The following is a 14,216-nucleotide window of genomic DNA, read 5'->3' as shown; positions in this document are numbered from 1 at the left end:
CAGGTCCGATGCGATGAAAGCAAATGGAAACTAGACAAAATATTTAATTGTGAATAAAGGTATGATGATATATATACATATATATATATGAATTGTGGATCTTAATTAACTAAGATTAAGGATATACATTCAAAAGTAATGACATCACTCTTATTTGCTCTGGATAGGGTATATGTGTCGTAAATAGAATTAGCCGTGTCGTGACAATGTCGTTTCCGACAATATCGAATATTACAATAAATGTGGTAGCGACAAAACGTTACACAATATATATATATATACACATATACATCATTAATCCGCAATTACCTATTACGGTAATAATAGTAAATAAAGTAAATTAGTAATTAATATTTGACATCATAGAAAAGGCTTATGAAAGGGAATTTGAATTTAAAAAGCCGTTAGATCAATTTACAAAACAAGTGTGTGCACACACACATACACACTTGTTGGTAGTATATGTATGAGTTTAGTATTTGTAGATGACGGTAGTTTGTCTTTATAGTCTACTTTCAATTGAAAGGGATGTTGTAAGTAGTATTAGTAAGTTATCGTGGTTGTAGTGGCTGTAGTGGTTGTAATAGTAGTTGTAGTTATGTATGTGTATATATTTAATGTGTAAAAGTGTGTTGGTTGATAATTGCGTGTCCTTTTTTTAATTTTTTTTGTTTCTTTCTTTCTCTGTTATTGTTAGTGTCTTTGTTAGTATGAGGGTTAGTGTAGTATTTAGTGTTTAGTATTTAGTGTGTGTATTAAGTTTGTTCTCTTGATTGGGAAATTTATATTTTTCAAACTCCATTTAATCAACCACCCAGAGGTCAAACACGGCGCTAATATACTTGTTTCATCTATTTTCACTCTTGAACCAAAGCCTCCCTATACCAGCTACACTTTTAACTGCATTACGTTGCGTCTGCCTCCTGTTTGTTTGATCTGGATTTGTATATAAAGCCTTTTTTCCAACAATGTCATACCGTGGTCCAAATCAATTTCAAAATCAATTTAATGCTCCGCACCAACAACAAGCACCGCTGCAACATTTTGGTGTTCCGCCTAGACAACCGCATACTATTGGTCCAATAACTAGTTCCAAATCACCTTTGGAGCAATTTGAACACTATAGTAAGAAAATTGAAGATTTAATTGATGAAAAATTCAAGCCCTTGAAACCGTATGTGCCAGCAATTGGAAGGGCATTCCTTGTTGCCACTTTTTATGAAGATACCATGAGAATTTTTTCACAATGGAATGAGCAGGTTTATTATTTGCACAATTATAGACACTATTGGAGATGGTTTACTGTTGTGTTTTTGTTTCAAAATATGTTGGTTATGACTATTGCTTCCACAATGTTGATTGCTAGAAAAAAAATCAATATTGCCACCATTGCTTTAATTTGTGTTGTTATTGCTCAAGGTGTTGTTTATGGTTTGTTATTTGACTCTCAATTCATTTTGAGAAATTTGTCAGTTGTTGGTGGTTTAGTATTGGCATTTTCAGATACGATTGTTAGGGATAAACGATCATTAAATATGCCTGGTTTACCAATGTTGAATAACCAAGATAACAAGAAATATTTCTTATTGGCAGGAAGAATCTTGTTGGTGCTTTTGTTTTTGGGGTTTGTTTTCTCCTCCGAATGGTCATTGGGTAGAGTATTGATTATTATTGTTGGTATTGCTTCTTGTGCTTCCATAATTGTTGGATACAAGACTAAATTTGCTGCTGCTGTAATGTTATCATTGTTGTTTGTTTACAATGTGGTTACTAACCAATTTTGGAGTTATGGAGCCCGTGATGCCAGAAGAGATTTCTTGAGATATGAATTTTTCCAGGTCTTGTCAATTGTTGGTGGATTATTGTTGGTTGTTAATGCCGGTGCAGGTGAGTTTTCCATTGATGAAAAGAAGAAGATCTATTAGAGAGGGCAGTATACATAGTAAAGGGATGTAGGTGTAGATTGTAGATGAAAAAGAATACAAAGTTTCTATGCATTTTGAAGTATCCACTTGTAATGTCTGCAAAATTCACTGACTAAGCAAAGTGACAGAAAAAAATTATTGGTGAATCAAAGGGTACCAACATAGCACATTGCCACAGGATCAATAATCTCGGTATGTCAGACAACAACGAACAGCCTAAATGTCCAGTAGATCATTCCACAAGACAATCTTGGCTTGCAAAACTAACCGGTGGTGGTGCAAATAAAGATACTTCAGAACAAACACAACAAAAACCAATCTCATCATCAATCCAACCGCCATCTCAAGAGCCACAAGTATGCCCTGTAAATCATGATAGTCGATCGGCGTGGCTAGATAGAGTATCAGTTAGTGTCACCACTCCAGGATCCGCAGTAGAGATACCACAACAACCTTCTAGCGCAACCTGCGATTCATCAACCATGTCAAACACATTACAAGACACCACAACATCCAACATCAACTTACCCACCGATCGAGAAATAAGCTCCATACCTCGTACTTCATCCAACCAAAACTGGATCTACCCCAGTCAAAAACAATTTTTCGAAGCCATGCAACGTAAAAACTGGAACCCTGATTCTCAAGATATGAAAGTCATTGTTCCTATACACAACTTGGTTAACGAACGTGCATGGAAACATATAACCATGTGGGAAGGTAATCACTACCAAGAAGCAATAAAACAATGTGGTGGCATCACACTCACCTCATTCAAAGGAGATCTGAAGAAATTGACACCAAGAGCTTGGATCAAACTGTATATTTGGGGACAACAGCCACCTTTTGATCGTCACGATTGGACTATTAATCGGTGTGGTAAAGAGATTGAATATGTTATTGATTTTTATAATGGTGATGATAACTCGGGGCAAGTTTGGCTTGATGTTCGACCCAAGTTGAATAGTATGGAAGGTGTCAAATTACGATTAGCTAAAGCGTTTGGATTTGATTGAAGCACAAGCTCTTTTTTTATTCTAAATAAAGATTATACTTGTAAATATATATACAACAAAGATCATTAAAAATCAGATTAGACATAACGTCCTCACGATTTATCTTCTTCCCATAAATTGTCCACTTTGACCCAACTTTTGCATATTTTCACCAACTTGTACATTAGTTTCGAAATACTTGGCAACACATCTATCAAGACATAATGATTCTTGCTTGGTAATATCACTTTCATTGTAAGATTTATTTATACATTTGGCATGACATTGTGACACAAGGGAATTGAACATGCCAGTAACCATGTCTAATTCAGCTTCTGCCGCTTGTAATTTGGCTTGTGAGGAAATTTGAGGGGTTGGTCCGCCGATTCCGAACATTTCTTGAAGTATTAATGTGTGTGTGTAGTTAGTGGGGTTTTGATTGTGAATGGCAATTTGGTTTTTTCTTCTTTTTCTTTTGAATAATTTTTCATTTGCTGCAATTTTTTTTTCTTTCTTTCCATCATTGAAAAATTTGTCGTGCAAGAGTTAACAGAGAAGAGAGAACTTGATGAATAGGAGAGAGAAATGTGGTGATGATATTATTTACAGCTTTTCATAAGGGTCAATTTTGCAAAATGTACATTAAGGACCATTTGAGGAACTAATATAGTTCCATTCCGCAAGCACCTATCAACACGACCAAGCATAAAGAACCCACCTACAACCTCACCACCAGTGCTTCCGAGGCTGCTTTCAGCCATAATTATGAACAGTTGTCTGGGTGGAAGTAAATTAAGCAACGGCATAATTGTCTCATTGATTGTGTCTAGAGAGTATTCTCTAATTGGATGAACTCTCATAAAAAGGTCAACCGGAAGATTAAAAAGGTGTGTTTTCAGACCTTGGCCCTAGGAGCAATTGAATTTCACGTGAGGTTGGAAATTACCAGTTGAATTCATAATTTGCATTTGTTATTTTGCTTAAAGGAAAGTCGTCATGCTGTCCAATTTGCATTGCCTCTTTAGGATTAAAGGGCCTGTAAAGTAATTTACGCAAGTACTGATATATCTTGAGAAGATGGGCTTTCAGGGGATTCAGGTCTTTAATGGGAGACGGTAAGCGCATACAAAGTCCATCCATTATAAATGTAAATGTAAATGTAAGCCAAAATGAATATTTTCAGCTTGTTTGTGGCTTTAGCAGTTATCATATTCCTGTGAAATCGAAACTTTGAATAATAATTGGAGCTGTCAAATCTTTACAGGCAAAAAGGTCTTTACATAGTGAAGAAAACGTACATCGCTTTTGTGATACTTTTATTGTTCTTCGGGGTTTGCAACCCACAGCTATTCACCCATCGCATATCATTTAAATAAATACAGATATACAAAGATTCATCACGAAATTGGTTTTCAAAAAAGAAAGTCTTTATTCAAACAGTCCCCGTTCGACAAATCGTAGCAATATGTTCAGTTATTTTCCAGGTATCCACAATCAGGAAAGGCTTACATGAATGGTCGACCGACAATATGTGGCCATTTGTGTACCTGCAGCGTTCCTCGCATTCATGTGGTTCATCGGTATTTCAAGAGAAAATGCTCATAAAAGGACAAGTGTTAGCAGATTTAGAGAATCAACTTGTCATCAGTATCGATCTAACCGATACCACCAACAACGCAGCTACCACCACTGCCACGAATGCAGACATCGTCACTATCATTGCCACCTCAACAAAAGATGCTGTCACAACCCCGAGCAACAATTCAGTCACCGATGCTTCTGAGGGGGGGGGGCTGTTATTCAATGAGACTTCGAAAAGCAAATACGCATGGCTCAAATTTATTATTCACTTCCATGCATTTTTGCCAACACCTTAGACTGTAGCTCTCTTTTTAGTAGTCGGCTTAGTTCTTTAGCAACCGCGGCAATATTGTTGTCGCCATTCTCTCTCTCTTTTTTTATAGTAACAGGGATTTTAATTGTACCTCCTCGAACGTAGTCATATACCATGTGTTTTTACTGAGGTTATCTACTTCTTTGTTCATGCGCCGCGTGGTTTTGTATTTTTTACACCTGTAAGAGCGGTTATAAAAGTTGCAAACAACCAAAATGTAATCTCCCTCCTTTTAAAGGCCAGCAAAGGTCAATTGAATAATTCCACCCCATAACATCTCATCAGTAGGTATTTCCTTTCTCAACTTAACCAAGTCTTCTTTCTTTTCCGGAGCAATAATCACCAACCCTTGAGCTAAAGTCAATGTCTTTCCCGTCATTGTGGTAGAGCCAGCCAAATGCGATATTCTCGCATTCACCAATGCGGGATGTTCCATGACTCTATCTAGATAAGAGTCACTAATGGCATGGTTTATATCATAATAATATCGCATAAATCGCCATGTTTGAGTTTGAATATTCAAAACGGCAATTCTCATTGTGTTGGGATTGTTTGTCATCAATGGTAATCGACTTAATCTCGATACGTCAAATTTATCCGATTTATAAGGAACTTCATCAAAGAAACGCAAATGATCCGACTTAACTCCCCCCAAGAAGAATAGATAATCACGTTCTTCATTTTGATAGTAGACACAAGTGTGATGACAACAACGAAGCTCAGCTTCTTTTAATTCAGGATGGGGAACCATGTTTTCTTTGGTATATAATGATCCATCATCATCAGCGCCAGGTTCAAGGGGGATGTTGAAATAATCATAAGCATAAGTGGTTAGTTTTTCCCATTTACAGGTATCAAATACAAATCGATAAAAATCAGCAAAAAATTGATTACCCTCTGCACACCCACCTTGAATAATTAGCGATCGTTTGTTGAAGTATGATTGAACTTCAGATGGTTCTTCGTAGCTGCTTGCTGCAAGGCTTGGTGCAGCCCCGGTTCCAGGTCCACTGGTAGGCCCACTACCAATGACACAACCTACACCCACTCCGCCTGCTCCACCTACCTGGAATGAGCCGGAACTGCCACCAATACTTATATCTGGTGATCCACCCCTCTTGATGGATTCAGCTTGCGCTTGAGTCCGGGTCAACGTTTCCAGATCATACTTGACCACATCCAATGCACATCCTTCATCTAATCCTCTCAGGTAATCAATCATATAAGAAGCAAAATAGCCCCTTGGACTAGGCCAATTTTCATCTTCATCAAGTACAATATCACAAGTCGTTGGATCGGTGCCAATTTTCGATACTAATGCATCGGGTAAGAAAGTGAAGTTTGATATTGACAATGGTTCCTCTTTTGCTGTTAAATCAATCTTCAATAAATCGTTACTTGCTTTGAAATGTTGAATTTCATTACCATCGATTTCATCATCGAGATAAAACCCACCAAAGATAAACACACTAACATTGGATAAAATATTGCTATCATTAAACAAGGGATTTGATGATCGCGTCCTAGTTTCAAAACATGCTTCACCATCAGTTGAACAATCCTCAACACAATCGTCAGCATCTTCATCATCATCTTCATCATCATCTTCATCTATGACTCCCAGGTCACCACCACGAGAAGGAAGTCTGGTACGAGATTTAGTTACATTTTCCAGTGAGTACGATCGTACAAATTCCAACACCTCGCGCTCGTTTCTCTTAGGCGATTGCCTACCATCATCTGGTGGGGTTGAATGCCCACTTTTAGACCCGGTATCACTACTTCTCCTACCGTGTTTATGTTGCAATTGAAGAATTGGTGTGATAGGTCGATTTGAAACAGTGGGAGATACGATAGACGGATGGGGAGTTAAAGTTGTCGGTGGTGATACAATTGAGGATGTCGTGGTGTTTAACGGGTTTAATGACGTTGTAGTTGTTGTCGTCGGTGACATTCCACCGGCAGTGGCTGAATCTAAAGATGTTGAGCCTGACATTGAAGTTGCTGATGGTGCCAATGTAGGATTCAAACTAGAAGAAGCACCTGTCGCATTCATTACTGGCGATACAGCACGACTGCTTGATCCAGATCGATTGTTTGTTGAATTTGACCGGTGCTCGCGAACTTTTTGAGAATACGTGTTTTTCAAATTAGTTCGATGGAATTTGCTTTTGATCTTATCCATTTTGGATGAGCTGGGTGAAGAAGTTGAAGCGGATGATGTTCTTGTAGCAGCATCGCTCAAGGATGAATCAATAGAATGAGTGGTAATAATTCTTTGTAGACTTGGTGGCTGCTTTGATCGCATCATTGGCGACTCCTCAAATTTAGTTTCTCTTTGTGGCAGATGTTGATGATCACGCTCACAATCTTCATCTTGTTTCGAATCATGACGGTTTTTTTCAAAATTTGCCTTTCGCGTATTGTTTCTCGTAACCGAAGCACTTGCTGAATGATCACTTGGACTTGATTTATGTGAAGCTTCAGAAAAAGCTGGTGGCAGTGATTGTCTTTGATTTTCAAAAGGTCGACTAAATTCACCTCCAACACTAATTTTTTCACCTCGCTCATTTGGTGGTTGATATATATTGGAACATACCCCCATTCCCACTCTGCCAAGAGTAGTATTCATCTTGTTTGACTCAAGCCTAATTTTAATGAATTTAAGATTTGACGAATCAAGAATATATCCATCCTCACTCATGACTATTTTCTTGTTGATTATCCATCGATCAATATCTGGATGGTATTTGACGGATAAGTTTTGAATTTGGAATCCACCATAGAAAAAATAATGTTTTGCAGTAATTTGTGTTGACAGCATTGAAAGTAAATGACCAGGGAAATGTTTTAAATTCTGTGTATTGACAAAAGTGACTGTTCCTCTGATTGCATTGTAGGCAATAAAATGTGGATTTGGATGCAAGAACGGTGTGGTTAACATTTTGGAATCCACAAATGGGGGAACCTTGTAAGGAAAATGTACCGAGACTTTGCTGATGTCAACATCCAGTGGGAGACCAATATGATGGAAAGTCGATTGCTTGGTACTGCTCAACCCACCAAAGACATAGGTTACATCTCCCACAACAAATGCATTTTGGAAACAAAGTTTGGGAACATCGGACATTAAACGTAGCTGTTTCTTGTCGTTTCTATACGGGGTGGGTATATTGAAGGAAACCTTGGGAATGGTGATGTATCCGGAATAAGCATCAATCTTTTCATCTTGACTCAGGATGAACTTGTTTCTTCTTTCTCTATTATGGTCGGTATCTTCACCTGACGCATTAGATGTCGACACGCTTGAATCTTTTCTTCCATAAGCTGAATGCTCAATCTCGTTCAAATGGCAAATAGGGTTGAATATATATTGAACATCACCATTATCATAATCCAATTCAATTTTAGTAGATTTATCACTAGCTAAACCATACCGAAGTAAACTAAATGGTACAGAATATCCATTAATCCAACCATTTGTCTCGTTATTCTCGGCTAAAAACTGTTCTTCTTTCAATTTCGTGCTCAGTTTACTATTGATTCGTGGTAAACTTGTCGTTGATTCTAGGTCATTCAAGTCAATGGTGAATTGTTGTGTGGCATCATGTGGTTTGTAATAACCTGGCCCTTGTGCTGATGTGCTAGGTGAAACTGGAATCGATTGTATATCTTCCAAAGACTCTGGCCTGTTGAATGACTCTAATGACGACGTGCTATGCCTAGGCCGCTGTGCCATATTTGCAAATACAGGAGCTTTGGATAAGGGTTATGAACTTAGCTTCAGTTTTATTTTTTTTTCTTGATGTTCTTCTGTTCTGAAATTGTGATGTGATAAAACCCTTTTTCATAGAGCATGTTAGTGAAAGATACAGGGGGTTATGGAGAGAATTAAACTGCTGGTGATGAGCCAAGTAACACTGTGGAATGGAATCATTAAGATGTATGTGTATGTTATGGTAAGAATTGGAGAACCCCGAAATCTAATCACGTGATACCATGAAATTGCAAAAGGCCATATCAATCACAAATATAAAGTTGGTAAAGCAGGATTACTCTACAGTTTCGGTGGAAGCTGTAGTTGGCAGAGTCCAAGAGAGATACAAGCAAGGGGAAGGCAGTTTGGCTAGTTGTGACCGGTTTGAGAGGTATAATAAGTGTATAAAGCAGGTACTATAGATACTACATTTAACCGAATCTCGTTTATACATCTTATTCTTTGGTTAATTGCTTTCCGAGTAAAGATGAGAGAAGTAGGTAAAAACACAAGTTAAACTTTCTTGATGATAAGCATCTTGTGAAAGTATTGTTTTTGCAATTGGGTGTGGTGCATGGATTTTATTTTGATTTTTAACCCCGATGAACGCATTTTACTTTTCCTCCCCGCCCTCTAACTCACTATTGTAGAGACAATCAGACACAGAAACGGACAGACTGACAGACAAAATTTGTTTTCTTACGACCGGAAAAAATATTATACACTTTATCAATGGTGTATTTATTACAAATCACAATTCAGTAGATAATACTTCTTATTCTGCGAAAAGCATTATCTACAAAGTAATCGGAAGATATATCTTCAGAGAGTGAAAGAGATGTCTACAGAGAGTCATAGAGATGCCATACTAAAGTCGGATGCTGTGGATGACGACAAAATTGATGATTTTACGTATGATCTTGAACAAATAGGACGATTATCATTTCTTGAAAATATCACATTACCAAGTTTTCCTGGTTTACCCAACCTACCCAACCTACCCAACTTACCTAATCTACCCAATCTACCCAATCTACCTAACTTACCTAACCTTGATAAATTTGACAGTGGTTATACTGATGTACTTGACTCTTTAACTGCCCTTATACACCAAGCTGTAACTTTACCGGATGATACTAGTGATATTGAGGAGAACGAAGAGAATGAAGATGTGGCCAGCAGTGCCTCGGATAGTAGGATTGGAATAGATGTTACTATGCTCAGTGAGATGATAAGTCGAGGACAAGCTAACATGGCCAACTTGATTAAACAAATAGCACTGAGGAAGGTTGAGGAAGAGGGGCCCAATTCAAATACGGTTATCAATGATGAATTCCCCACGCGTGATATCGATTTAGAGCGCCTTGGTGAAGAAGAAATTCGGCAGTTGACGGAGTTAGATTCAATTGAGGATTTTAAAAGAGAAGAAGTCCTTCGGAGTAGGATTAAAACTATTCAAGGCTTGGATATCAATCAAGAGTCAAAAAATAAGTTGGTGACAAGATTAATGATGGGTAATTATTATAGATACATCAGCGCACAGCTTAAAGAAGGAAAGGAAAAACTATCTCGATTAGGTTATGAAAAGCTGATGATTGATGACGACCCAAGGTACCTCAGTGATGGGACGGAGAGAACCACCGAGGGAGTTCAGAGTATTGACAACCATATAAATGACGGGGAGGAAGAGGATGAGTTTACTGATGAAGACGAGGTGGTGATTTCCGAAGAGGATCAAATGCCATCTTACTTTGATAAGACAAGAGAAATACTAGGTTGCCGCCACTACCAACGTAATTGTAAATTAGAATGTCCCACTTGTCATAAATGGTTTGCATGCCCATTTTGTCACGATGAAATAATCAAGGATCATAAAATGGTTCGTAATAAGGTAAAGCATATCTTGTGCATGCATTGCCAGACTCCTCAAGTACCCGATAACAACTACTGTATCAATTGTGAACAAGAGTTGGCCAATTACTTTTGCAACAAGTGTATCTTATATGATAATGATGTCAATAAGGATATCTATCATTGTGATAAGTGTGGTATATGCCGATTAGGGCTTGGCTTGGACAAAGATTATTTCCATTGTGATGTATGCAATATTTGTCTTTCTATCGACTTAAAGGATAAACACAAGTGTGTGTCAAACACTACGCATTGCAACTGTGCCATTTGTCATGAGTATCTATTCACTTCAGTTGAAAAAGTGGTTTTCATGAAGTGTGGTCATTCTATTCATCAACATTGTTTCAAAGAATTGACTAAACACTCATACAAGTGTCCATTATGTAAGAAGACAATAATTAATGTTGATCAACAATTTCGGATCTTGGATCAAGAAATTAGCCAAAGCCCCATGCCATCACCATATAATGAATGGCGGTGTATTATAAGTTGTAATGACTGCAAGGGCAAATCAAATGTTGGGTACCATGTACTTGGATTGAAATGTAAATATTGTAAAAGTTTCAACACTAATCAACTACAGTTGAAAAAACCAGGTGAAAAAGTGGTTGAGATAGAAGGAGATGGTTCTGCTGTCGGTGTTGATCATGAACATATTGTTGATTTTGACGCAAACATTATGAGATTGGTCCAAACTAATCTTGAAAGTAATTTTGCAATTGATTTACAGCAATAACTTTGGCGAATGTGATAGAATTAATACGTGTAATGAAGTCATTCAAACTGTAGGAAGTAGATTTAGTGATACCATACGAGGTTTGAGAAGGTAAGAAAGTTGTTGTGAAAGTGATCCGGTGTTGATATTCGGTGCTATAATATCTTATCCGATCCGATCCAATATTTGCCTCTTCTTTTAGCTAATTTTCCGCTGTACAATCTTTCTCTCACATGTACAACAGAACGTTATATGACATGCAGGGTAGACACAATTAAACCACTCTATGGAAAGAATTTGCATAAGTTTTAGTACATTGTTTCCCCAAAGCAACCGCCGAAGAAAGTCATGCTTAGTAACTCAAATTTATTTTTGGTAAATTTCTGTTGAGTGATTCTGCGCTTTTCCCCCCCAAAAAAAGTTAAGAAACTTTCCACAATAATTTCGTCTCACCAACAGAATCAACCGCCCCAACTGAAAAAAAAAAAGGATGGGCCAACAGAAATTGATACATATATGCACATAACAATTGGGGCTAATATTACTCTATTTAGATTTATGTTGCTTGTTTGTTGTTTCAGCAAGAACAGTCCAGTCTCAGAAAGGCTTCTTGAAGGAGGTGCATCACGTTGAGAAATTTGGTTGCTTTATTTCTTTGTCGTTTAGCTTGTATACGACGGAGAAAATATGTCAAAGATGGGGTTTCTTCTTTCGAACTTTAAATTGACTCTATGGTAAAAGGATAGTTGTTCTGGCGCTTCATCTTTTCTAGAGCAATAAACCTGTATGATTCCTCGTGAAAGTGGAATTCCGATGGCATAAACGTGCCAAATTACTCTTCATCACTTCTACAGTTTACTAAATTTAGAGGTCAATGGGATCATCAATTATCATCAGCTCTTTGTCTCTCTCTCTCTCTCTTATTGTTGAATTTAAATGTTTGTGTAACTTTTGGGGGCGTGTGGTGGGTATTCAATAGCAAAAAATGTAACCAACGGAAATAGCCCAAAAGAATTGCAAGACCATTTTACCAAAGAGCATTTACGACTGTAAAATACATAAAAGAGAATCGGTTACTCATTACCGTGATAACGAGAGACTCATAACGACACATCATTAGCATATTACTTATTACTTTTGCATTTCATTTTGAAATTCTTACTCGCCACGTGTAATTGAAGATCACATTCTCCATTTGAGAATCCATTAAAAAGGTCTGACAATTCTCAACGGATCTATCACTACACACATTTATTAGCATAACCAAACTTATTTATACAACTTTTGAGTAAAGCAACCTATCAGAAGGAACCAACATACATAACTTTTTACAGCCCTATGTTCATTAATAACCTATAGAAGATACATCACTAAAGAAAAGAATAGCCGTACAGATCGACAGAGATGAACTCTATCAAGTTAATCGTCAATTCTTTTGACAATCTACTTCCTGGAAAGGGCTATGATGTCCCACCTACTGGTGATGATGAACGACTGGGAAAAGAAGAAGAAGGGGAGCAAGAAAAGACATCGGAGAATAACAATATTGAGATAGAAAGTTTAAACGCGATCAAAGGACCGTGCAGACTTCCCACAACCAGAGAGGAGACCCCGCAAGATGACTTGGATGGTGAAATAGAAGACAACGAGGCACTAGAAGATGTCGAAGAGGAAGAGGAACTTGAAGAAAATGATGGCAATGAGGAATTCAATCTAACAACAGAGTCGACGAGACCGACACGCAAATCACCACCAATAACTGCTAAGCATTCGCTGATTGTGATATTCTTTCTTCAAGTTGGTAAGATCCTCTATTTCTTTCCAAATTACCTCGTCATTAAACCCATTTCAATTTTGATCAATCTTATCATTTTCCCATTTGTTCTTGTTAAGATGTCATTAGGATTTGGTCCAAAACGATTAAAGAAAGAGCGACCATACAGTGAAAAAGTTGACTCATTTGTCAGTATTGATGATTCCATAGTTACACGTGCACCTCCGATACCATCACCAACCAAAGCGAAAATCAAATTGACTCCACGATTAGAGTCAGATCCAGATGAGTATGATGATGCAAAAGTTGAACAAATCAAACAAGATAACCTACTAGCAAACGAAGTCAAATCACCGTCATCCTTTTCCAAGTACATGATTCCTCCTCCTCAACGTCTATATCCATTATCAAGAAATCCACAACGTAAACGAAAGAAAAAAGTACTTATACTAGACCTAGATGAAACTTTAATCCATTCACTTTCAAGAGGTGGTCCAAGAACCTTCAACCCAGCATCCAAATCCAAAATGATTGAAATTAAATTAAACAACGTATCGTCACTATATTATGTTCATAAACGACCCTTTTGTGACTACTTTCTCACCCAAATTAGTCAATGGTTTGAACTCCAAATCTTCACCGCCAGTGTTAAAGAATATGCTGATCCAATAATAGACTGGCTCGAAGAAGAAATTATTGATTCATTAAAGAAAAAAGGCAAACAACACAAGATTCAATCAAGTTCGGACTATGTCAAACCTCACATTTTCACTAAGAGATATTATCGATCAGATTGCACTTATCGACCTGGAGTAGGATACATAAAAGACTTGTCAAAATATCTCCGTGATGATGAATTGAAAAATGTCATGATTTTGGATAATTCTCCTATAAGTTATGCTATGCACGAAGATAATGCTATTGGGATTGAAGGATGGATTAATGACTCTAATGATCGAGACTTATTAAATTTATTACCGTTGTTGAAAAGCTTAAGTTTATGTATTGATGTTCGGTTTATTTTGGGGTTGAAAAATGGAGAAAAATTGCTTGAAATGTAATATAGAGCTAACGTTATAAATAAAAGTTATTTACATTTTTTTGAGTGGATAATATCGGTAGAGCTGTAGTGTTGCTCCTTGTGTTTTAAACTCACAACCCATTAACCATTTTGGTGAAATGGATTTGGTAGCAAAATTTTCTAGCCCTCAGTGTCTACGATCCACATAGTTAAGCAACAGATTT

The 14,216-nt window shown here is 37.3% G+C and overlaps 6 protein-coding genes across 6 annotated transcripts; 4 read left to right on the top strand and 2 right to left on the bottom strand. All coding sequences in view use genetic code 12, as the record gives it.

Moving 5' to 3' along the window:
• Positions 1-968: 968 nt before the first annotated feature.
• On the top strand, positions 969-1,925 carry CORT_0E00670 (hypothetical protein; the record flags this gene model as incomplete). Its single annotated transcript, XM_003869740.1, has 1 exon — positions 969-1,925. One exon carries the CDS (start codon positions 969-971, stop codon positions 1,923-1,925), a length of 957 nt encoding a protein of 318 aa, XP_003869789.1.
• Positions 1,926-2,119: 194 nt separating this feature from the next.
• On the top strand, positions 2,120-2,941 carry CORT_0E00660 (Cyt2 cytochrome c1 heme lyase; the record flags this gene model as incomplete). The annotated part of the gene is made up of 1 exon (XM_003869739.1): positions 2,120-2,941. One exon carries the CDS (start codon positions 2,120-2,122, stop codon positions 2,939-2,941), a length of 822 nt encoding a protein of 273 aa, XP_003869788.1.
• Positions 2,942-3,040: 99 nt separating this feature from the next.
• On the bottom strand, positions 3,041-3,316 carry CORT_0E00650 (Tim10 protein; the record flags this gene model as incomplete). The annotated part of the gene is made up of 1 exon (XM_003869738.1): positions 3,041-3,316. One exon carries the CDS (start codon positions 3,314-3,316, stop codon positions 3,041-3,043), a length of 276 nt encoding a protein of 91 aa, XP_003869787.1.
• A 1,730-nt stretch (positions 3,317-5,046) lies between these two features.
• Positions 5,047-8,553, bottom strand: CORT_0E00630 (hypothetical protein; the record flags this gene model as incomplete). Its single annotated transcript, XM_003869737.1, has 1 exon — positions 5,047-8,553. One exon carries the CDS (start codon positions 8,551-8,553, stop codon positions 5,047-5,049), a length of 3,507 nt encoding a protein of 1,168 aa, XP_003869786.1.
• An 856-nt stretch (positions 8,554-9,409) lies between these two features.
• Positions 9,410-11,218, top strand: CORT_0E00620 (hypothetical protein; the record flags this gene model as incomplete). The annotated part of the gene is made up of 1 exon (XM_003869736.1): positions 9,410-11,218. One exon carries the CDS (start codon positions 9,410-9,412, stop codon positions 11,216-11,218), a length of 1,809 nt encoding a protein of 602 aa, XP_003869785.1.
• A 1,383-nt stretch (positions 11,219-12,601) lies between these two features.
• On the top strand, positions 12,602-14,032 carry CORT_0E00610 (Nem1 protein; the record flags this gene model as incomplete). The annotated part of the gene is made up of 1 exon (XM_003869735.1): positions 12,602-14,032. One exon carries the CDS (start codon positions 12,602-12,604, stop codon positions 14,030-14,032), a length of 1,431 nt encoding a protein of 476 aa, XP_003869784.1.
• Positions 14,033-14,216: the final 184 nt, after the last annotated feature.

Source organism: Candida orthopsilosis (genome assembly GCF_000315875.1).
Source record: "Candida orthopsilosis Co 90-125, chromosome 5 draft sequence".
Taxonomy (NCBI): domain Eukaryota; kingdom Fungi; phylum Ascomycota; class Pichiomycetes; order Serinales; family Debaryomycetaceae; genus Lodderomyces; species Lodderomyces orthopsilosis.
Note: the sequence above shows the minus strand (reverse complement) of the source record. Positions and strands in the feature narration are given on the sequence as shown.